At 39.4% G+C, this 25,906-nt stretch overlaps 1 protein-coding gene across 6 annotated transcripts in view; it reads right to left on the bottom strand.

Moving 5' to 3' along the window:
• The window catches only part of ADK (adenosine kinase), a 566,800-nt gene that overhangs the window by 516,175 nt on the left and 24,719 nt on the right, over nt 1-25,906 (bottom strand). For 4 of the 6 annotated variants that reach the window (XM_032256142.1, XM_032256144.1, XM_032256146.1 and 1 more), the window contains exon 2: nt 10,166-10,240. In XM_032256142.1, coding sequence (XP_032112033.1) covers nt 10,166-10,240 — 75 coding nt within the window. Of the gene's footprint in view, nt 1-10,165; nt 10,241-24,527; nt 24,928-25,906 lie in introns of those variants that run through there. The other 2 variants (XM_032256143.1, XM_032256147.1) reach the window with 2 other exon arrangements.

Raw genomic sequence — 25,906 nt, 5'->3', positions numbered from 1 at the left:
TGCCCTATCAGTTGTCAAGCCTTACTGTAAAACTATAACAATAAAAATGGACTGTTTTAATTAGTTCAGGGATAGAAAACAGACCAACTGAAAAGAACTGAAAACTTATCACCAAGCTATAGATAAATAAAAATTGGCACCATAAGTCACTGGATAAAATTTAGACTGTTCAAAATATAGTGATACAGACCAGGCACAGTGGCTCACGCCTATAATCCCAGCCCTTTGAGAGGCTGGGGCAGGTGGACTGCTTGAGCCAGGAGTTTGAGACCAGCCTAGGCAACAGAAATACCCCATTCTCTACAAAAAACTTTAAAATTAGCCAGGCATGGTGGCACACACCAGTAGTCCCAGCTACTCAAAAGGCTGAGGTGGGAGGATCACTTGAGACCAGGAGGTTGAGGCTGCAGTGAACCAAGACTATGCCACTGCATTCCAACCTAGGCACTAGAACAAGACTCTAGCTTATCAAACAACAACAGAAAACACAGTGATATAACAGTTGATTCTCCATTTTAAGAAGTTTTTTTAAACTGGATTTCTACCTCACAGCATAAACAAAAATCAATTCAGGTCAATTAAAGACCTAAATATACAAAACACAATGTTAAAAGTTGTAGAAGAAAATATGCCACTAACTTTCTAAAGAATTAACTATAAGGCCGGGCATGGTAGCTCATGCCTATAATCCCAGCACTTTGGGAGGCCAAGGCAGGTGGATCTCTTGAGGTTAGGAGTTCAAGACCAGCCTGGCCAATATGGTGAAACCTCATCTCTACTAAAAATTTTAAAATTAGCCAGGGGTGGTGGCGCATGCCTGTAATCTCAACTACTCAGGAGGATGAGGCATGAGAATTGCTTGAACCTGGGAGGCAGAGACTGCAACAAACCGAGATCATGCCAATGCACTCCAGCCTGAGCGACAAAGTGAGACTTCGTCTCAACCAGAAAAGAAAAAAGAATTTATAAAAGTGTCAGAGCAGTTTAAAATTAATTTTAAAGCAAAACAATTGTCTAGCTTTTAACTTAACACATGCAGTCTCACTTGACACTCCAAATATTTTTTCACTTTCAAAGCTAACATATACCCATATGTAGAAGTAATACATTTTTATTGACAGAAATAATTCAATTGTAAATTATTGGCACTGAATAATCAGCACTAAAATTTATGGCCAATTACTTTGAGCATTTTGCTTTTTTTTAATTTTTAGAGACAGGTTCTCACTCTATTGCCTAGGATAGAGTGCAGTGGCTATTCACAGGCACAACCATGGTGCACTACAACTTTAGCCTGCCAAGTAGCTGGGACTACAGGGAAGCCCCACCACACCCAGCTACTTTGGGCATTTTAGGTGTGGATGTTAAGTAACATCTTTCATATACACTTAGATTAATAAAAACCCATGTAGGTTTGTATGTTTATTTCATTAAAGGTTTAGATGAGTGAGAAAAATAGATTTCCTCAACTATTCTAGCTTGCCTTCATAAAACTGAGTATCTTCATATCTAATGATGGTTTTCCTTTCCCAATTACCATTTCATTAATCCTCTCATTCCTCATACTTTCACGATATTTATCTAATGTGAGGAAAAAACAAGGCAAACCTGTCTTACACATTCCTTCCCTTCCTTTTTCATCCCTATTGAAACATACCTCCATAATTATAGACCAGGGCTCATCTGAAAGTATTCCTATGTTCCACATTTCCTATCCCCTCACACTCACTGCGTCCCTACACTATACTAGAAAAGATTATTCTCAATAGCATACTTTCTGCCACAGGTGTTCCTACTAATTCTCAATTTCTTTTCTTGGTGGAAGGGTCAGGAGATTGAAGCTGCAGTGAGTAGGCTATGATTGTGCTACTGCACTCCAGTCTGGTCAACAGAAACCTTGTCTCTTAAAAAAAAAAAAAATACAGAATCAGAAAAATATTTTATCAAATGAATTTTGACAGATCTCACTTTCATAGTATAAGAGACTAATCAGTATATATCTAATTCATTTGGTATATGTCTTAGTCCCCTTGTGTTGCTATAATAAAAATGCCACAGACCAGGTTATTTATTTTCTTATGTTTTGTTGTTTTTTCTTATTTCGTTTGGGGTAATTTATAAACAATAGAAATTTATTTCCCACGTTACTGGAGGCTGGGAAATCCGAGGTCAAGGCACTGGCAAGACTGGTGTCTAGTGAGGCTTCTCTCTGCTTCCAAGATGACACCTTGTTGCTGCATCCTCCAGAGGAGAGGAACACTGTGTCCTCATATGGTAGAAGGGATGTAAATGCAAGAGAGCTCTCCTTTCAATCTTGAGTCCTTTCACAGTGTGTTAATTCCATTCGTAAGGGCAGAGCCTTCATAACTTGATCAACTCCCGAGTCACACTTCTTATACTACTGCACTAGGTGTAAGTTTCAACATGAATTTTGGAGAGGATACCTTCATTCAAACCACAGCAATATACTTACCTACGCTGGGTGCAGTGGCTCATGTCTATAATCCCAGCACTTTGGGAGGCCGAGGTGGGCAGATCCCCAGGGGTCATAAGATCGAGACCAGCCTGGTCTAATACAAATATTAGCCAGGCATGGTGGCACATGCCTGTAATCCCAACTACTCAGGAGGCTGAGGCATGAGGATCACTTAAACCTGGGAGGCGGAGGTTGCAATGAGCTGAGATTGCACTACTGCACTCCAGCCTGGGTGACGGAGCAAGACTCCATCTCAAAAATAATATATATATATAAACTTGTCTAAATACTTATCTAATGGTGGCCCAAAATGTAAGCTAAACATAATCTGTTTATATCATAAAGAACAGTTTTAAATATATTTAGAAGAAACAGTCAGATATAACAATAGAGAAGACACTATCTTTTATTGTTAGAGTCCAAAGACTTGTTTTCCATTTTCAGGTACTTATTTGAAAATCAAGATTAAAGACTAAAACCTTCCAAATATAAAATAAAACTTCAGCTAGCCTCTTAGGATCAGCTGCTAGTAAAACATTTAAAATAAAGAGGTTACTGAAGTTCTCAGTAGTGTCACTGGTGGCAGCAGTGGGCTGTCTAGAGCAGCTGCTGCAAAGACGCTGGCTGTAATAGGGGAAGTACAGCCAGGGCTGCATGCTCCACAGAGCCCATGGGAGCTGGGAACAGGTGGGAGCCACACCTACTTCCAAGTTGGTAGAGCCAGAGCCCCACCCTCCTGGGTACAGCTGCAGCCACCCAGCCATGGCTGTGGACCCAGGTATCCCTGTGCTTTCTGGGGCCCAGGAAGTCCCCCTTGCCCCTGCAGGCTCAGAAGTGCCTGCTCCCAATGCCTGGCCTCTCCTTGATCCCAGCACCAGCTCTCAGGTGAAGCAAAGGTGTGTCCAAGCCCGGGCACTGTCACGACCCAGTGGGTGTGCATGTGCATGTGCATGTGCTCGGGGCAGCACTGACATACCAGTCCCCTGCCACCTCAGCCCCTTCTGGGCTTTAGGTGCTGAGAAGCATGGGAGAGAGGCTAAGGTGAGGGCGGCTCACCAGGGCCAGCAGGTACCCCTCAGCACCAACAGCCTGCACACAATGGACAACATGCTTGATTGAGGTAGGAGGCAGACAGGCTCCTGGGAAAAAGTCCTACCTTCAAGGCAGGGACAGCCTGAAGCATGGGGACCAAGCTGTCAATTCCAGGTGGGGTCCAGGGAGGGGAGTGAGAACTCGCATTGCTTTTTCCAGACCCACCCACAGCCACCCATGGACCAATCGGTACACACTTCTCCCATGTGAAGCGCATAAAAACCCTGGATTCAGTCAGACTCATAAAGACTAGGGACTACCAACTATGGAAAGGAGTGAGTTGGACACTTGTTAGGACAACCTGCCTGGGAAAAGGAGCTGCCCACTTGGGGTCTCCTGAGAGCTGTTCTGTTGCTCAATGAAGCTCCTCTCCACCTTGCTCACCCTCCAGTTGTCCCCATACCTCACTGTTCCTAGATGCAGGATAAGAAGTTAAGACCCACCACATAGCAAGACTGAAACAGCTGTAACACAAATAGGGCTAAAACATGCTTCACCCTATTCAGCATCTTGTAGACAACAAGAAGGAAAGAAGAGCTGAAGACCTTCTGGGAGCCCAGACCTAAGGGCTCCCCAAGCCAGGTCTGTGACACCCTCTTTGGGGCTCTGTGGTTTCTGGCGTCTCCAAGCTTCCAGGCACCACTGTATCCCCCTCGTCCAGACGCAGATTCCCACAATGGAAGCCACTTCAGATGCATCAGATCCAGCCACAGGCTTACATGGAGCCAGCATGTGTGCCAGCGCCTGGAGACGCCCAATCCACTGAAGCAGCCAGGATGCCTGGCTGTAGACAGTAGCTGGACCTCAGACTCATTTGCTCACACACCCTTTGCCTGGCTGTGCCTCACTCTGTGCCTGGCTCGCCCTTGACAGGTGTGGGATCCGAGCTGGTAGCACAAGCCAAACACAGTCTGCCAGGCAAAGTGGGCAGAACAAGCCCAGCAGGTGCAAGCAAACCTCAGGCAAAGGCTCCACCAACCACAGAGGCTTCCGGCTGGAAAAGCAACACCCTAAGGATGCTGTAACATCATCACACAGCTGCTGGGTCATAATCACTCTGATCACATTTGCCTGAAATTTTAACAACAGTGATCCAAAACATAATCTTGAGTGAAAAACAACAAACTACCAAAGACTACACATAGTATTAGCCCATAAACATTTATCTTCAGGTTATATATGCCTAACAGACATCCGGAGCCACGTTCACCAAAGTAGCAACACTGGTCATACATGTGTCCAATGTGATCATACAAATTCGGTCATTCTTGTCATACCTGAATAAAACAGGTGACAGTCTAGGGGAAAGAGCACTCAGCACACCTAACACTGCTCCAAGAAGGTAATTCTCTGCAAGCTTGGCTGCTGAAACTGCCTGTTGTAATCTAAAAACAGTTTTATCCAATAGCTACTGAAACAACCAGGTGTGACTCCAACACTAGTTTTACTTACTGTAGTCACTCACCAATCAAAGCTTGCCACTCCCCAAAACTAGTGCCAATGAGCTTTCTTTCAAAACAATACAAAACATTTCTCCTTTTTATAGAACTTCTAATATTATCTTTCTTCTTCAGACCTAGCAAAGATCACCTGGTCTGTATATATATCCCGAATTGCAATTCTTGCTTCCTATATAAAATGTTCCAAATTGATGGGTCTGTTTTATTTGACTTTTGACATACATAATAAAATTTCAAATTTTTAAGTTAATCTTCACTTTTTTTTTTAATCTTACTTTTATACATCATGTGTTGTTGTTTTTTTGTTTTTTTTTTAATGGTGAATTAGTTGAATTAGTTTGAATTAGTTGACTTCCTGGACAAAATATTTCACACTACACAAACAAAGGAGATCTAATTTTAAATCCGTCAATTCATGTCCAACTGATTTTATTACCGTCTTTGATGTATAACTGACACACAATAAACTGTAGATATTTAAAGTTTACAATTTGATAAATCATATACCCAGAAAAGCATCACACTTCCAGTTTTCCCCTAACACAATGTTTACAGGGTTAAGAAAGTTATCTACATGGTTACCCAGGTTGCTTTAAGTTATTTTTTATTTTTTTGTAATCAGGAATAGATACCAGATTTTGTCAAAAGGTTTTTCTGTGTCTATTGAGATTATTATATTGAGTTTTCTTAGATTATTAGTTTGTTACTATAGTAAATTACTCTAATTACATTTCTTTCTTTTTTCTTTTTCTTTCTTTTTTTTTTTTTTTTTTTGAGACAAATTCTCAATCTGTCATCCAGGCTTGAGTGCTGTGGCACAACCTCGGCTCACTGCAACCTTTGCTTCCCAGGTTCACTTGATTCTCCTGCCTCAGCCTCTCGAGTATCTGGGATTATAGGCATGCACCACCACACCCAGCTAATAGTAGAAACAAGGTTTCGCCATATTGGCCAGGCTGGTCTCAAGCTCCTGACCTCAAGTGATCCACCCACCTCAGCCTCCCAAAGTGCTGGGATTACAGATGTGAGCCACCATACCCAGCTTTCTAATCACACTTCAAATGTTAACCTGTTCTACACTCCTGGTACACTACTTAATTCTGAAATAAATGATACAGACAGTAATAATGTTAATGTTGATAAATCATTTTCAACTTTCACTATCAATTTATATTCAAAGTTGAGAAAACAATTATAGATGGATAACAGAATGAAAACATCAACCTTAATACAAAAATTTTAAAACACAGTTAATAGAAGTAAGAAGGTAGAAAGATGGAAGACATTGCAGAGGGAAGAAGAGGGGCACCAATAATCTCGTTCTCCATAATAAGTCAAGGGATTCCACTGAAATTTGGGTTTTTTGTTTTGGTTTGGTTTGTTTATTTATTATTTTGAGACAGTCTCACTCTATCACCCAGGAGTGCAATGGCTCGATCTCAGCTCACTGCAACCTCTGCCTCCCAGGTTGAAGCAATTCTCCTGCCTCAGCCACCCAAGTAGCTAAGACTACAGGTGCGTGCCATCACGCCTGGCTAATTTTTTGTATTTTTAGTAGACACTGGGTTTTGCCATGTTGGAAAGGCTGGTCTCGAACTCCTGACCTCAAGTGATCTGCCTGCCTCGGCCCTCCACAGTGCTGGAATTATAGGCGTGAGCCACGGTGCCCAGCCTGAAATTTGACAGAACAGGAAATTTAAGTATAGTATATTATTTAAAAGTACAAGGTAACCAAAAGAGCTAAATTCATTAATGTAACTGTATACTGTAGTATTTTCTGATTGGGAAAGTGTGTTTTAAAATTTCTATCTGAATGTCTTAGGATAAAACACATCTCCCAGTTTATCCTAGGCCCCCAACACATTTCCTATTATATTACCATAAGTCAAATTAACACATTTATAAATTTTGCCTTACCCTTTGACATTTGAGTTTATCCAAATATAGTTATGGGGTAATCTCCAGAATATAAAAAGAAGTTTCGAAAAAATTATTGTCCCCCATAATTACTTATATTTCTATATACTATCAATGAACAATAAGAAAATGAAAGAAAACAATCCCAATTTACAATAGCATCAAAAATAATAAAATTAAATTTAGCCAAAGAAGTGTAAGACATAAGCACTAAAAACCTACTAAACACTGCTGAATTTTTAAAAGACCTAAATAAGTGGAAAGACATTCTGTCTTCAAAACTTGGAAAACTTAATTGTGTATTTATCTATACATTCAATTTAATTCCAATCAAAATTCTAGCTGCCTTTTTTACATAAATGAAAAAGCTATCCCCAAAAACTTATATGGAATTGTGAGGGATCTCTAATTAAAAAACAAAAAACTTGAAAAAAAGAAAGTTGGAGGACTTACACTTCCTGACTTCAAAATTTACTACAAAGCTACAGTAACCAAAACAGTGTTGTACAGGCCAGGCATAGTGGCTAATGCCTATAATCTCAGCACTTTGGGACGCCAAGGTGAGAAGACAACATGAGCCTAGGATCAAGCCAGGCTTGAGTTCGAGACCAGCTTGGGTGACATAAGGAGACCCCATTTATACACAGAAAAATTTTTTTAATAGCTAGGGATGGTGGTACATGCATATGGTCTCAGTTACTTCGGAGGCTGAAATAGAAGGATCACTTGAACCCAGGAGTTCAAGGTTTCAGTAAGCTATGAGTGCACCACTGCACCCCAGCCTGGGTGACAGAGCAAGACCCTGTCTCCAAACACACACACACAAACACACACACACACACACCAGTGTCATACTGGCCTAAGGACAGACATATTTATCAATAGAATAGAATAGAGTCCAGAAATTTACCCAAATATCCATAGTCGGCTGATTTTTGTCAGGAGTATTAAGATTAGTCAATGGGGAAAAGATAGTCACTTTAATCCAATTGAATTTACACATGCAAAAGAATAATGTTGAACCCTTATTTCATACCTTATACAAAAATTAACCCAAAATTGATCAAATGCCTAAATCTAAGACCCTAAACTACAAAACTCTTAGAAGAAAACACAGACATAAATCTTTGCGATCCTGGATTTAACAACAGATTCTTACAAATGACAGCAAAAGTATGAGCAACAAAAGAAAAATAAATTGGACATCATCAAAATTTAAAACTTTTGTATATCAAAAGACACTATCAAAAAATTAAAGTAAATCCCCAGAATGGGAGAAAATATTTGCAAATCATATGCTAGCTGATAAGGGTCTAGTATCCAGAATATAAAAAGAACTTTTACAACTTAATGAAAAGACGATGACCCAATTAAAAAATGGACAAAGAACTTTCAACATTTTCCCAAAAATATACAAATGTCCAATAACCGTATAAAAAGATGCTAACCTCAAAAGTTTTTCATTAGAAAAACGCAAATCAAAATCACAATGAGACATCATTTCACACCCACTTATATGACTGTAATTTAAAAAATAAAATAAAAGCTTTGGCAAAGATTAGAGAAACTGGAACCCTTATACATCACTGGTAGGAATGCAAATAGTGCAGCTACTTTGGAAAACAGTTTGGTGGTTTCTCTAGAAATTAAACACAGAATTACCATGTAACCCAGCAGTTCTACTTCTATGTGTATACCCAGGAGAAATGAAAACACATTCTCACACAAAAGCTTATACATGAATGTTCATAAGAAGCATTGTTCCTAATAGACAAAAAAATAAAAACAATGTAAGTGTCCATCAGCCAATGAATGGATAAACAAAATGTGGTATATCCATACAATGGAATATTATCCCACTATAAAGAATGAAGAACTGATACACGCTTCAACATGCATGAACCCTGAAAGCAATAAGTAAAATAAGCCCAAACACAAAAGGTCATACATAAAAACACAAAAGATCACATATCGTATGATTCCATTTATATAAAATGCTCAGAACAGACGAATTCATATAAAAACAAAGTACACTGATGGTTCCCAGGAGATTGGGCTAGAGGAGTAGAGGAGGAAATAGTGAATGACTACTTAAGGGGCATGGGATTTCATTTTGGGGTGATGAAAACTGAATTAGACAGTGGTGATGGTTGCACAAATTTGTGAATATACTGGCAGTCACTGAATTGTATACTTTAAAATGGTTACAATGATCAATTTTATGTGACATAAATTTCACCTCGGTTTTTGGGGGATCTTGCTTTCTCATCATTAATCTTTTTTACTACTTAACTTTTCCACATAGTAATCCCCCGTTATCTGAGGTAGATGTATTGTAAGACACCCAGTGGGTATCTGAAACCGTGGATAGTACCGAACCCTATATATGTACACACACACATATATATATATACATACACACACACACACACATATATATATATATACACACACACACAATGTTTTTCCTACTCATACACACCTATGATAAAGTCCCATTTATAAATGAGGCACAGTAAGAGATTAATGACAACTAAAAATAGAACAATTGTGAAAATATACCATAATAAAATTTATATGGACATGGTATGTGTCTTTCTCTCAAAATGTCTTCTTACACTGTCCTATCAGTAACTGAGGCCTCAGAAAGTGAAAATGAGGACACCAGGGGGGAGTATTATACCAAATGGCCTCAAATACCTAGGTAAATAAACAAACTGATTTCTCAGCTAAGTTAAAAACACTCGTAGTTACTTATAAAAGGGAAATAGCAGAGCTTCATGGCCTCTGAATTACATCCTCCATATTCTCTTGTCTTCTCTAATCATCTTTCTTCTCCCATTATAGCTTCTGAGAGGAAACCAGACTGGGCACACTCAGGGTAGAATGGCTGTAGATTATGATACCTTTATGGATGTAGTTCACTGACAGTAGTTTAAAATTGGGGGAATTAAATAATCAGGTAAACCATATAAACTTTCTTCTTCCAAATAATAAGCAAAAAAGTTTTAAACAAAAATAGCAACATATGTAAGTTTTCTCAAGGAAAATTATGCTCACTCAATAGTTAATGATACCATATTTGCTATTACCTGACTTAAAATTTCCTGACTTTTCCTCTAATTGAAGACTTTAGGTAGCAAATTCACTTCTAAAGTTTTCATCCATTTTTCTTCAAATATAAGTTCCACATAGTACATATGAAGAGTTTAATACTTACTTATCAAGGAAATCTTTGTCCACTACAGCAGAGATGTCAAGCAGAGGATTTCCCATTCCAAAGAGAGTATTTTCTCTAAAAAAAAAAAACACAAAATACAAGTTAGAAATACTTCTAAAAGTAAGTGTATACGTAAAAGGTACAGAAATATAAAAATAACTATCTTTGTTTCGACCTGAAAATAAACCTAACATACCAGTTTATTAAGCATTTGATTTGCCTATTAAATGTAGGACATTTTAGAGGTAGCATAAAGCCATTTAGAAAAAAAGATGATTAACTGGGAGAGATGCAAATCAAAACTACAATGAGATACCATCTCACACCAATCAGAATAATAATTATTATTATTATGATTTGACACAGAGTTTTGCTCTTGTCACCCAGGCTGGAGTGCAATGGAGCAATCTTAGCTCACTGCAACCTCCACCTCCCAGGTTCAAGCCATTTTCCTACCTCAGCCTCCCAAGTAACTGGGATTACAGGCACCTGCCACCATGCCCGGCAAATTTTTGTAATTTTAGTTGGCCAGGCTGGTCTCAAACTCTTGGCCTCAGCTGATCCACCCGCCTCAGCCACCCAAAGTGCTGGGATTACAGATGTGAGCCACCATGTCTGGCCCAGAATAACTATTATTAAAAAATAAAAAAATAACAGACATTATGGAGGTTGCAAAGAAAAGGCAACATGTTGAGGAACATTAAGTTTACCCTGCCCCTATGACTCCCTTATGGAGGATACTTTGTAATTAGTGGTAGGCAGGTAACAGCTGCCTTCTTGATATATTTTTAAGTATAGAACACCTGTGTATTAATGAGAATCATCTGTCTAAGAGCAAATAAATATGCGGATGAAAGTCTGCTTGGGGCCTCCAGTCTGGAGAGCTGTCAGCCCTGCCAGCTCTCAGACTGTTGGTCCCCAAGATAGATCCACTCTGTTGTGCTATCTGGGTGTCTGCCTCTCAAATATCTTCAGTGCAGCATAGGTAGGGGTCTCTCAACCGAGCTGGTTCTTGGTAGTAACACTTATAAACTGTTGATGGGAATGCAAATTAGTTTAGCCCCTATGAAAAGAAGTTTAAAGATCTCTCAAAAAACTAAAAAATATAATTACCATCTGACTAAGCAATCTCCTTATGGGTATATACCCAAAGAAAAATGAACTATTCTACCAAAAAGACTTTGCACTTAAATGTTTATCACAGCACACTTCACAATAGCAAAGACATGGAATCAACCTAGGTGCCCATCAATGGTAGAATGAATAAAGAAAATCCAATACATATATACCACAGAATACTATGCAGCCATAAAAAAGAATGAAATCCTGTCCTTTGCAGCAATATGGATGCAGGTGAATTATCCTAAACAAATTAACATACAAACATAAAACCAAATACCACATTTTCACTTATAAGTGGGAGCTAAACTCTGGGTACACAGGAACACAAAGACAATAGACACTGGAGATTCCAAAATCAGGGAGGGAGAGAGCAAAGCAAGAGCTGAAAAACTGCATATTGAGTACTATGTTCATTACTTAGATGACGGGGATCATTGCAAACCCAAACTTCAGTATCACATGGTATACCCATGTAACAAACCTGCACATATGCCTCCCTGAATGTTATTAGGGAGTCCATGACATATCCTGGAAGAGTTCAAGCAAGAGTCCTATCTACCCTTGACAAACTGTGAATGGTTGCGGTAGGGTCTTCACAATAGATATCAGAAGTGATATAATTTTCTTATTATGTATCCAAAAACTTTAAATGCATGCTAAAACAACAATCTTTTTTATTTGGGGGGGGTAATTTTATAAATGTCTCATAATTTAGGCTGCAGCCAACATAAACCAATACTATAATTATTATTTTGTTAGACAACCAACAAATTTTAAACGGATATATATAAGAGTTCCTGAGAAAAATTTTTTTTTCTTGGCTATCAATATGTTAATGTTTGAATGTTGATTAGCCCTCTAACAGAAATGTTTAGTTATGTTATGGTGCCAGAATAAACACTAATAATGACTGCCTTTAACTGTTACACCAGTCATCTTCTCTTTAAATCCAGAAACCTCAGCCTTATACATGACTCTTCTCTCTGCATCAACTAGCCCCATCTTAATAGTAAGGACATCATCTTGGTTTTATCAAACACTTCTTGTACCAGGATCTCCCACAATATACCCACGAGCACTAGGCCTTCTACAGACATTGCCTGAATTTCCATTGCTAGCAACTTTTTAGCCACAATAAATCCTGCACGGTATCACCAGAATTGTATTTTAAACAATTCTAGCCACAGTATTTTTCTACTTAAAACCTAGCTTCTGATTATGTATAGGATAAAATCCAAAAGTGTAACATAAAGGACATTAAATCTAGCTCAAGCTTACCATATTTTATCATATCTAAGATGCCATTATTCATAAAATAATCCTAATTTTCAATTATGATGCAAAACAGTTTTAAGATGTATGCCAATTTCAGAGTTGTTAAAATGGGAAGAAATGTACACATTAAGATCATCAAAATTTAGTAATTCTTTAGCCTTACCTCTCACCATTCTAACATATACAACCTATTTAACCATAATGCCTCACTGTTATTTAAGACTATGCCTGTAAAGTCCTTCTACTTCCTTTGCCTGACAAACTCCCATTCATCTTTTTAAAATTTCCTATATGCTACCTGTCTTGGGAAATTTTTCCTGATCAACTCCTACCCAAGGGCTTCCACATAAGATATACAAGCTGCTCCCAACACAACTCAAGAGTGCCAATAATAATGTAGAAAATGGCTCCTGGTACTATGTATCAAGGCACTGCATCCCTCCCTCCCAAACATTCATTCATTCCCTCCAGCTCAGTTCTAAAAGTCCTTTGAAAAACTTTTTATTTTAGGGATTGCTTTGAACTTTATCTCAATCAACTGATCTTAATCACCTAGACAACAAAGGGAAGATTTTTTTGAAGTCTTAATTGCATTTGTATTCCCAATGGCTAGCATATGATCATTCCATGGGTTTTTGAGAAATTCTGTGATTCTAGGTTCTGATCTTTCCTTTCTTTCTTTCTTTTTTTGAGACAGGCTCTTCTGTTGCTCAGGCTAGAGGGCAGTGGTGTAATCATGGCCCACTGCAGCATCAACCTCCCCAGCTCAAGAGATTCTCTCACCTCAGCCTCCCAAGAAGCTGGGACTATAGCCACCATGCCCAGTTAATTTTTTTCTTTTTAGTAGAGACTGGGTCTCCCTCTGTTGCCCAGGCTGGTCTCAAACTCTTGGGCTCAAGCTATACTCCTGCCTCAGCTTCCCTAGGTTCTAGAATTACAGGCATGAGCCAGTATGCCCAGCCCAAGTACACTTTTATAAAGACACAGAAGATTTGAAAATAAAAAGTTAGAAAAAAGACACACCATGAAAACACTAATCATAAATTACAGTGGCTATATTAATAACAGATAAGGTAAACTTTAAAATATGGAGTATCGCCAGATATAAAGGGATTTCATGAAAATAGGTCAAATCATCAAGAAAAGGCAATAATACAACACAGTACAAAGTGTGTACACACCAAATAAAATGGCTTCAAAATACTTTAAAAACTTAGAAACAAAAGAAATTGGCAAATATATAATCTTAATTTAGCATTCTTCTTTTGGTAATTAGCAAAACAGGCAGACACATCAAAAATTAAGGAATCACACTACACATTATTTATCTTAGAGAAAGAAACACTTAAGTGTACAGAGTTCCTAACAGATTTATTTGTAAAGATAAAACACTAGGCCAGCCATGTTAGCTCACAGCTATAATCCCAGCACTTTGGGAGGCTGAGGTGGGAGGATCACTTGAAGCCAGGAGTTCAAGACCAGCCTGGGCAACATAGTGAGACTTCATCTCCACAAAAAAATAAAAATAATTAGCTGGGTGCCCTTGTGCATGTCTATAGTCCTAGCTCCTCAGGAGGCTGAGGTGGAATAATTCTTTAAGCCCAGGAGGACTATAGTGTGCAGTGATCACGCCAATACACTCTGGCCTGAGTGACAGAGTAAGCAAGACCATATCTCTAAGAAAAAAGGTAAAAATCTGGAAACATAAATGTCCTCCAACCAGTAAATTGGTAAAGAAGCTATGGTACACCCATAAAAGAGAAGCAATAAAAAGAAATGAACTGTAACACATACAACAACTTGAATGGATCTCAAAGACATGGTACTAAGTGAAAAAAAAAAGCCATATCTATGGGTTACATACTATATGATTCCATTTATATAACACTCTCAAAGTTACAAAATTACAGTGATGGAAAACAGGTCAGTAGTTGCCAGGGGTTAGGATTCATAACCATAAAGAAATAATTTGAAGTCATTTCTTTGTGGTAACAGAATAGTTTGGTAGCCTGAATGTGGCAATAGCTACACAAATCCAGACATGACAAAATTTTATAGAACTATACACCACCATCCCCTCAATTTAAAAAGTATATACAAAACTGGTAAAATTCTAATAAAGTCTATAGTCAACTTAACACTATTGTATAATACCGAAATCAGCCTCCTGGTTTGGGAACACACTATAGTTACCTAAGATATGTCATTGGGGGAAGTTGAGTGAATAGTGCACAAGAACTTTCTGTACTATTTTTGTGATTTCTGTGAGTTGTATTTCAAAAAAAAAAAAAAAGGGAGGAAAAGGATATAAAAATAGATGTATTAAAAATGTCGGGCCGGGCGCGGTGGCTCACGCCTGTAATCCCAGCACTTTGGAAGGCCGAGGTGGGTGGATCACGATGTCAAGAAATCGAGACCATCCTGGTCAACATGGTGAAACCCTGTCTCTACTAAAACTACAAAAAATTAGCTGGGCATGGTGGCGCGTGCCTGTAATCCCAGCTACTCAGGAGGCTGAGGCAGGAGAATTGCTTGAACCCAGGAGGCGGAGGTTGCGGTGAGCCAAGATGGCGCCATTGCACTCCAGTCTGGGTAACAAGAGCGAAACTCCGTCTCCAAAAAATAAATAAATAAATAAATAAATAATAAAAATAAAATAAAAATAAAAACAGAAATCCAACAAAATTAAAATCTGGGTTTTTGAAAAGATTAATTGCTGAAACCCTAGTAAAACTGATCCAAAAATTCAAAAGAAGTACCAACATCAAGAATACAAATGGAGAAATAGAGGAGCTCATACAGGCAATAGCAGAATATTAAGAAATCTTATGAACAACTATATAACGACTCAAAAATTTAAAATAAATTCATTTAAAAATGCAACTTTCCAAACTGACACAGGAAAAAATGAAGAATCTGGATGCTTATATAGCAGTTAAAGTAATTAAACTAATTTAAAACCTTCTCCTCTTTCCCGCAAAAACACTTCAGGCCCACATGGCTTCACTGCTGAATTCTATCAAAACTTAAAGTAACAATACCAATCTTACAAAGCTAAATAATTAAGACAGTGTGGTCTTGGCATAAGGAGATACAAATAGACCAACAGAATAGAATCAATCCAAGAAAAGACCCATAGCTAATCAATTGAGAATCCCTTTGAGAAACCGTTACATGACAGCAAAAGATTAGTTCAAGATAGATAATAGGCCTAAATACAAAAGATAAACTATAAAGCTTATAGAAAAAAAAATAATAGTTTCACAAGCCTAGCAGAGGGTAAGGAAAGACTTCTTAGAAAAGGTAATACCATAAAATAAATCAACAAATTCAACTTGCTCAAAATTTGAAAGTTCTGCTCTCAAAAGACATTGTTCAGATCAGGAGAAAATATTGTGTGTGTGTGTGTGTGTGTGTGTGTGTAAAATCTGACAAACCTGGCAAATAACTTGTATTCAGATATAAAAAGAACTCCTACAAATCAGCAACAAAAAGACAACCCAATAAAATGGGGTTGTACATAAATGTTTAATAAAAACTTGTACATAAATGTTTATAGCACCATTATTCACAATAGGCCCAAAGTGAAAATAACCCAAATATCTATCAAATGATAAATGGATAAATCATGGCATATCTATACAAAGAAATATTATTGAATCATAATATTTCAGAATTGAACTGACACTTCAGATTAAAAGATAAGCAAATGGCCAATAATCATATCACTATCAGCCATCATGGACATAAACTAAAACCATGATGAAATACAACTATACTCTAACCAGAATGCCTCAATTTTAAAATGCCAAACATTGTCAAGAATGTGGAAAACTGAACTTTCATAAAACCACTGGTGGGAATATAAAATGTATTACGGTAAATTTTTCTTTTGGAAAAGTTTAGCGGTTTCTAAATTTAAACGTAAATTCTACCCTAATTTCACTCCTAGGTATTTACCCAAGTCCATGTAAAGATATATACAAAAATGTTCATAGCAACTTTATTCATAGTGACCAAACACTGGAAATAACCCAAAGTCCATTAACAGGAGACTTATTGCTACATACATATAATGGAATATTTCTTGGCAATAAAAGGGACAAACTACTGATACACACATCAAAATGGGTGAATCTCAAAATTATTATATTGAATAAAAGTAATCAGACACAAAATATTCCTTGCTGTATGATTCAATTTATGTGAAGTTCTAGAATAGGCAAAATAATATCTACAGTAAAAGAAGTCAGAGTGTTTGCCTAGGTGGGAAGGGGGACAGAATTAATTAAAGAGAGGCTGAGTCAGGCACAGTGAGATTACACACCTGTAATACCAACACTTTGGGAGGCTGAGGCAGGTGGATCGCTTGAGCTCACAAGTTCAAGACCAGCCTGGTCAACATGGCAAGATGCCCCCCAGCCCCGCACCCCACTCTCCTGACATTGTTACAAAAAATACAAAAAAAAAAAAAAAAAAAAGGCAGGCATGGTGGTGCACACCTGTAGTCCCAGCTACCTGGGGAGCTAAAGCAAGTGGATGGCTTGCGCTGGGGAAGTCAAGGTTGCAGTAAGACGTGTTTGCGCCACTGCACTCAAGCCTGAGTGACAAAGTAAGACCCTGGGGAGGGAAAAGGAGAAAGGAAAGGGGAAAGAAGAGAGAAAAGGGGAAAGGAAGGGAAAGAGAAAGGGAAAGGTGAAAGGAAACAAAAGGCTGATTTGACTTTATATAAATTATATTGAGAGAGCCAGGCACAGTGGCCCATGCCTGTAATCCCAGTACTTTGGGAGGCTGAGGCAGGCAGATCACTTGAGGTTAGGAGTTCCAGACCAGCCTGCCAACATGGTGAAATTTTTTCTCTACCAAAAAATAAAAAAATTAGCCCAACTCGGTGGTGTGCAACTGTAACCCAGCTACTTAGGTGGCTGAGGCAAGAGAATCCTTTGAGCCCAGGAAAGGTAGGTTGCAGTGAGCCGAGATTGGGCAGCTGCACTCCCACCTGGGCAACAGACCAAGACTCTGTTTAAAATATATATATATATATATTATATATTGTTGGCATTTTAAAAAAACTAAACAAACTAGGGAAATGTCTCTTGGTTATGTAAAACCAATCCTTCCATCTGTATTCTAGATTCTATCCTTCTTGCCTACTCAACAACACTGATCTATTCCTTCTGTCAAGCATCATCTATTTTTTTCTGCTTTCTATTGGATCACTGTTTTCGACACACAAATGTTAAAATTTCAAACTCTCCCTGCAGAAAACCTCAGCCCAGCATATACTTCCAACTACCATTATTTCCCTGCTCCCCTTTACACCAAAACACTGCCAGTGCTCTATCAAATAGTAGGTTCCCCTAAACTAGGTAAAATTACTCATTTTAAATTCAATTTGGAGAAAGTCACACATGTGACATAACACTTATATAACAATTTTCAGCTTAAAATGCATTTTTTGATATGTCACTCTTTAATACCTTCAAAACACCCATGTAGGATATTGCTATTATCTCTGTTTAATGGATGAGGAAACAAGAGGTTCCTCAAGGTTATATAACCTGCCAAAAGTCAGATAACAAATAATTTCAAATCATGTGCCTTACTGTTCAATATACTACATTTCTACACTCAGACCTCTCCATACAATAAAAATGTTTGACCAATGAAAAGCATCCAAATGTACCCAAAATAGACCAGTATTCCATTATCTTACGGTCCTATTTCAAATAACATTTCAATAAGCAAAACCTAGTACAACAAAATGATTATAATGTATATATAAGTGACCAGATAATTTATTATCCAAATGGGTAACTTTTGAGAGTAAATGAGACACATTTATGTGTCTATTAATAATTATGTCAGGATAGCCAGGCATAGTGGCTCATGCCTATAATCCCAGCACTTTAGGAGGCTGAGGCGGGAGGATCACTTGACCAAGAGTTTGAGGTCAGGAGGTTTAAGAATAGCCTCAGCAACATGGAAAGACCCCAGGCGTGGTGGTGTGTGTTTATAGTCCCAGCCTCTCTGGAAAGCTGAGGTGGGAGGATCACTTGAGCCCAGGAGTTCAAGGTTACAATGAGCCATGATCACACTGCTGCACTCCAGCTGGGCAACAGAGCAAGACCCTGTGTCTACAAAAGAAAAAAATCAGCATGATAATGTTAGGATAACAGAGATGATCCAGGATTGTCCTGGGCAAACCGGGACATATGGTCATCCTATTCATAACCTAGTTTTGCTATTTAAAAAATTAAAATCTCAGACCAGAATGCCAGCTAAAAAAGTAAAAAGTAAAAAAAAAGTATATCTATGTTTTATTACAGTATTTTTATTTTATTAATAGTATATTTCATTACAAGATCAAGGGATCCTCCTGACTCACCTTCTCTAGCAGCTGGGCCTACAGGCGCACACCACCACACCCTGCAAATTTTCATATTGTTTGTAGAGATAGGGTTTTGCCATACTGCCCAGGCTGACCTTGAACTCCTGGCCTCAAAGTGATCCACTTTGGCCTCCCAGAGTGCTGAGATTACAGGCATGTGCCACTATGCCCTTCCATAGTATTTTTTTAAATACCAATTTAAAAACAAGGATGTGGCTGGGCACAGCAGCTCACACCTGTAATCCCAGCATTTTGGGAGGCCCAGCCAGCACTGTGCGAGGTCTAAGTGGGTGAATCACTTGAGCTCTGGAATTCAAAACCAGCCTGGGCAATATGGCGAAACCCCGTCTCTACAAAAAATACAAAGGTGAGACTACAGGACTACAGGTGGAACTATAGGGACTACAAGTGGGAATATTCCCAGCTACTTAGGAGGCTGAAGTGGGAGGATTGCTTGAACCCAGAGGCTGAGGTTGCAGTGAGCTATGTTCATACCACCACACTCCACCAAGGGCAACAGAGCAAAACCCTGTCTCAAAAAACAAAAAAATAAAATAAAACCAAGGAGGTATGAAGAGGTAAGGAGACACAATTGTTCACCAATATTACAGGAAAGATTAACATTCAAACAGTCTAGAAAATCACTTTGGTTCAAGTTGTATCTTTGACAGTTCTGCTTAATGCAGCAATATTGTAGCTGGAAAGATTTGGAGTTAGAAAACTTTATATGCTTTTTTCAAACAAAGATGACCTATTTATAAATAGCATTAACGGCTGACAACATTGTACATGAAAGAAAGATTACTGTTTTAGTTATTCAAAATATTCCATAAATGAAACAATTTCATTTTATTTTAAAAGTTCACTTACCTCTCTAAGAAATCCCACAGCATAAAAAAAATTGTGCAATAATGTGAATTTACAACTCTTATTTTAGTAAAAATGAGTTTGAAAACTGTTTAAAGGCTCTAAAGAAACCAACTCAACAAAGACAGTTTCAATCTTAGCCAGATTTTAGTCTCCATATGAATGTTCTGAGTGACCTGGCAGATTCTATCGGACATACCGCAAAAAGTTTTGAGTCTCAGAAGGAAAATACCCCAGGACCCCACCCACTGTCCACATAAATTTTCCAATGTAGGCTTAACCCACAAAAGTGGTTCCAGAATCATCATGTAGGGCACAGTGATGTCCAGAATCCCAGAATAGTTTTAGACCAAACCTGACCTATCTGGGCAGACCAAAGAATAGGGCTCCATAGCTCTACAACAAACACTCCCCAACTCCATTCCCCAGTCTTCCCTGGCACAAACCCAACTGTAAGCAATGCCCAAAACCAGACTAGACACTTATGTTAGGAAAACAAGGCAATATTCAGAGGGGAATTTTGAAATAATGTCGCTCAGTGAAAAAATGCATAAAGTAGGAGTCAGAAGATCTAAATTCTATCTTAGGCTCTACCACTGTCTAAGTAGGACATTTCACTTTACTTTGGACACAAGGTCCAGTTTAGAAAAGCAAAAAAAGTAAAATGCTAAGTAAGATCTTCTTTGAATCCTGACATTCTGCATTTTCCTCTGTCTCCTGAATTTAACTCAGGCGCCAACTTAACTATTGGTCCAATTTAAAATGAGAAACACATCAATTTATCAAATATGTTTTATCATTTCCCAAATGAAGACCAGTAGGAATCTGATATATAAAACAAAGGATATAAGCTGTTCTCCAAGGATACTTGGTTTCAAAGGCTATAAATTTAGACTCTTCATCAGTAATTAATAGAAACAAATGATAAAAGATTATCTCCAGCCATATTCAAAGATCTTAAGTTTAAAAAAAAAAGTTTTTATTTAAAACCATTATTTAGGAATTCCTAAAGGGACCAAAAATATCATTATTTAGAAATTCCTAATAGTTGTATGCTACTCTAGAAAGAGCACTGAACAAGGTATGCAAAGATCTCATATCTAGTTCAAGATATGTAACTGTGTGAACTTGAACACAGCACAGTATCTCTGGGCTTTAATTTCTTCAACTGTAAAATGACAGAATTAGATAGGTAAGTTTGTTTCCTATCTAAAAATTTAAGATTTAAACTTTTTTTTTTTCAGATGACACCATTCTCTAAGTGCTCAAAGTGCTTTTACTTCATTTTAAAAATGCTTTAAAATTTAAAAGCACTTTTACACTTATCTAACACTGGTAGGATGCATATCTCTACTACTGAGTTATTTCATTAAACAAATGTCCAGAATAGAAAAGACAAATGGAAGATCAGTAACTCATAAAAAGGCCCTCATTTGATATTCTGACCATTGGTCCTCATTGATTTCCAATCCTATATTCTTTCATAGCCATTCCTATGAAAAGTCACATTACCACATTTAACAATTATTTTAAGGATGGTGTAAAAACAAGAACATCGGACACAAAGTCATTAATGGATATCTTGTAATCATTCAGCTTATCAGTAAAAGGAGGTCAATAATACCAACCTTTTAAGCTACTGTTAGACTGAGCACAAAATGGGAATGTTAACATAAAGGGGTCCCAATCTAGACCCCAAGAGAGGGTTCTTAGGCCTCATGCAAGGAAGAATTCACGACAAGTCCATAAAGTGAAAGCAAGTTTATTAGAAAAGTAAAGAAACAAAAAGATGACTACTCCAAAGACAGGGCAGGAGGATGGGCTGCTCAACTGAGTATATTGTTTTTGTTATTTCTTGATTATATGCTAAATTAGCAGTGGATTAATCATGAGTTTTCCATGAAAGAGATGAGTTCTCAGAACTGAGGGTCTCTCACCTTTTTAGACTCTATAGGGTAAGGTCTGACTGTTTCCATGGCATTTGTAAACTGTCATGGCATTGGTGGAAGTGTCTTTTAGCATGCTAATGTATTATAATTAGTGTATAATGAGCAGTGAGGACGATCAGATGTCACTGTCATCGCCACCTTGGTTTTGGTAAGTTTTTGCTGGCTTCTTTACTGCATCCTGTTGTAGGGTCTTTGTGACCTGTATCTCTGCCAACCTCCTATCTCATCCTGAGACTAAGAATGTCTGACCTCCTGGGAATGCAGCCCAGTAGGTCTCAGCCTTATTTTACCCAGCCCCTATTCAAGATGGAGTCACTCTGATTCAAACGCCTCTGATAGGAACATGCCTGATATCATGAATGCAAAAACTAAAGATATGGCATAATTGCATTATATGTAGTGTTCACTAGGAAATGGCTGGTATCTGTAGAATTACCAACTCATTCAAAACTATCACCATACAGAGTCACTTCACTTTCAGTGGCCTTCCTGCTCTTCTTCCCAACACCCAGCAGTTGTGTTCTCTTGGCTAACCCTGCCTGCTTCTGAACCCCAGTAATCAAGTCTTTGCAGGATGAGAAGAAAGTAAAAGAGTTACTATAGTTGTCTCTCATATGATACTTTATAATTGATGTCCACCGAAGCAGCTTTTTCAGGAAATTTAAGTAGTATATTGTTTCTATAAAGGCACCATGCAGAGCACTAGATCATGGAAATCTGGATTCAATTCCTAACTTTGCCACTAACTGATTTTGCACAAAGCACTCAAATTTTCTTCCTCAGTTTCCTCAGGTGTAAAATGCAGTAACTGGTTTAACATCTGAAATAGATTTTTCAAGTCATGTTACTACAGTTCAAGATTATATAAAATACAAACTGACATCTGAAAAAACAAGCATAAATAAATTTTATTATCAGTTAATCCATCCTTTCAAAACATGTCAAGTAAGATTGGTATCAATCTTTACATCAGTCTTTTAAAAACAATTATCAACCTCTTCCTTAAAAAGATACACCCTGATGTCACTTGTTAAACAGCACAAGCTTTAGATTTGGATATTTCTCCAAAGAGGCATGGTCAGGAAGATGATAATTAAAACTGAATCCACATAACACCTGATTCTTAACCCAGAAATTATGTGACCCGTACACCTAATTAGTAGCATTCTGTGATGATGGAAGTGGAAATGGGAAAAAGGGGAATTAACTCTAGGTATAACAGCCTAAATCTAATTCATCATAAAATACTGTTAGCTTTTAAAGGTAGATTTATAGGCCCCAATATAATTTACTGTGAAATCTTTCCATGTGGGTCTCCATGTTTCAGCACCTGAATCTCCTTCTGCATAATGAGATAAGTACTTTGTCTGTGTTAGCACAGGATTATGCAATTTAGGCTGTGCGCGGTGGCTCACGCCTGTAATCCCAGCACTTTGGGAGGCCGAGACAGGTGGATCACTTGAGGTCAGGAGTTCAAGAGCAGCCTGACCAATATGGTGAAACCCCATTTCTACTAAAAATACAAAATTAGCAGGGCGTGGTGTCGGGCGCCTGTAGTCCCAGCTGCTCGGGTGGCTGAGGCAGGAGAATTGCTTGAACCCAGTAGGCGGAGGGTGCAGGGAGCAAAGATCGCGCCATTGCACTCCAGCCTGGGGAACAAGGGTGAAACACCGTCTTAAAAAAAAAAAAAATACAGAATTACGCAATTTAAGAGACAGTGTCCCAATTTAGCACAGTTTTATCTTAGTATCTTACTTGATCTTACCGAGGGTTAGGTTCTCAAGCTATCTCTTAAACACAAGGTAGTAAAAGTTACCATTCAGAATCACCTTAAATCACCAGGACATGTGAAGCCTGGAAAGCTCACAAACCAAAAATGAGCTTATTTTATTTCTCTTCACATTTTTGTGCTGGGCCTCCCTTTCTCTGGAACAATAACGCCCAAGTTCTGCTTTTTAAAAAGACCAGTCAGGACACTGCGTACATAAAGAAATTTATCTCTTTTTATAAATAGTTGAACTAGCGTAAATTAAACATTCAGTCAAGGCTACTGGGAGAAAGTGGACAAGCCCATTATCCTGTCGCCATTAACAACAACAAAAAAAAGAACCTTCCAAACTAGAAGAACAATTGGGGGAAAAGTCTCCAGTTTCATGGCTTTCGCTACATGCCCAATATCTCTCAACTCATTTCACTTGTGACCCTCAGATAAAAGGAGTAACGAAACAAGATGGTAACCTCGGGAACGAGGGTCCTAATTCCAGTCATGAGCAAACATTTAAGAGACACACAATTTCACAACTTGAGGACAATGTACCTGCATCAGAGAAGAGCCAACTTTGCAGGTATGCTCCCGGCCAACAATGAAGTTCTGTCAGAAGGCATGACACGCAGGCATGACACACACTGTGCACGCCACGTTCCCTCGGGCCCTGGGCCGCCCCGCGGGGGTGCGGGTGGGGCACGTTTTTCATGGAAAATCCACTACACACCCAAAAACGCTTGCAACCCTGGCACCTAGGAGAGGGTCACCTCAACCAAGCAGCAACACACAGGACTCCGCAATGTGCCACAAACCCGAAAACTTCTGAGGAAAGAAGAAATGCCCAAATGAAAAGTGCGGAGGGAACCCCCAACACGAGGGGCACCGGCGGCGGAGGCAGGCTCCAGACCACCCGCGAGAAGGGGCGACAGTGCTCCGGCGCTCGGGAGGCTAACACCCAGCCCGGAGCAGTCGAGGCGGCCGCCAGCTCGTTACCTGACGGACGTCATGGCTTCGCCCTCCTACCCCTCGCCACGGCGCCCGCGTCCGATGCTCTGCGTGCGATAGGGCAGCAGGTATCACAGCAACTGCTTCCCTGCTCAGGCACTCAGCGACTGGGAGCGCGTCCTCACACACCCCGCGCGCGGGCCGCCCCGGGCGAGCCGGCCCCGCGTGCTGATTGGCCGCAGCTGGAGGGAGGCGGGCGCTCCGCCCCAGGCGGAGGGCTGGAGATCGTCCCCGGGCACCACGGGCCACCGCGCGTCTCGTACTGGCGCACTGGCGCGCGGGCTAGCGAGCTGACTAGCGGGCGCGGTGGCCATCTTGAGTACTGGTAACTGCGTCCCCGCTACCCCGCAGTTTACAGGGCAAGAGGTTGGGTGCCCGCCTCAAAAATGGCCGCGCCGCTGGCAACGAGTTTAGCAGTCACATGGCCACGGTCTACCTCGCAAGCTCAGGTTCCTCTAACAGCACTTAGGAAGGGGGCACTGTCAGGGCAGTTCTTCGGGGATGGGATTTAACAGCCTGCAAAATCCATCTGCAAAGAAGGGAGGAAAAAAAACAACAGTCTGGAAAGCCTCAGCCTAGGAAAAAATTAAAACCGTGGCAACAGCAGCACGACGTGCTAAATTCCAGTATGCGGCCTTTGAGTAAATTGCTCGGTTTGATGGTCCAAAATGTTCCTTAACTTCAGAAACACTTAGAGCACCTTATTTAATATGTAAAGTGTCGCTTTATGTATCAGAATCTAGAAAGGTAAAGCCTGGACATCAGTATTTTTAGCTATACCAGGTGAACCAGGTACACATATAAAATTTTACCACCTCTGGGCCCCATTCAAGACCATCATACTTGACACACTTAATTGCCTCACTTCCCAGAGAAGTTTGTGGGCTATAAAAGAAGAATCTGGCCGGGCGCGGTGGCTCACGCCTGTAATCCCAGCACTTTGGGAGGCCGAGGCGGGCGGATCACCAGATCAAGAGATTGAGACCATCCTGGCCAACATGGTGAAACCCCGTCTTTATTAAAAAATACAAAAATTAGGCCGGGCGCGGTGGCTCAAGCCTCTAATCCCAGCACTTTGGGAGGCCGAGGCGGGCGGATCACGAGGTCAAGAGATCGAGACCATCCTGGTCAACATGGTGAAACCCCGTCTCTACTAAAAATACAAAACATTAGCTGGGCATGGTGGCGCGAGCCTGTAATCCCAGCTACTCAGAAGGCTGAGGCAGGAGAATTGCCTGAACCCAGGAGGCGGAGGTTGCGGTGAGCCGAGATCATGCCATTGCACTCCAGCCTGGGTAATAAGAGCGAAACTCCGTCTCAAAAAAAAAAAAAAAAATACAAAAATTAGCTGGGCGTGGTGGCAGGCG

This window comes from Sapajus apella, unplaced genomic scaffold, assembly GCF_009761245.1.
Source record: "Sapajus apella isolate SASKATOON/1434 unplaced genomic scaffold, GSC_monkey_1.0 scaffold94, whole genome shotgun sequence".
Lineage (NCBI taxonomy): Eukaryota > Metazoa > Chordata > Mammalia > Primates > Cebidae > Sapajus > Sapajus apella.
This window is presented reverse-complemented; position numbering and strand designations above follow the sequence as displayed.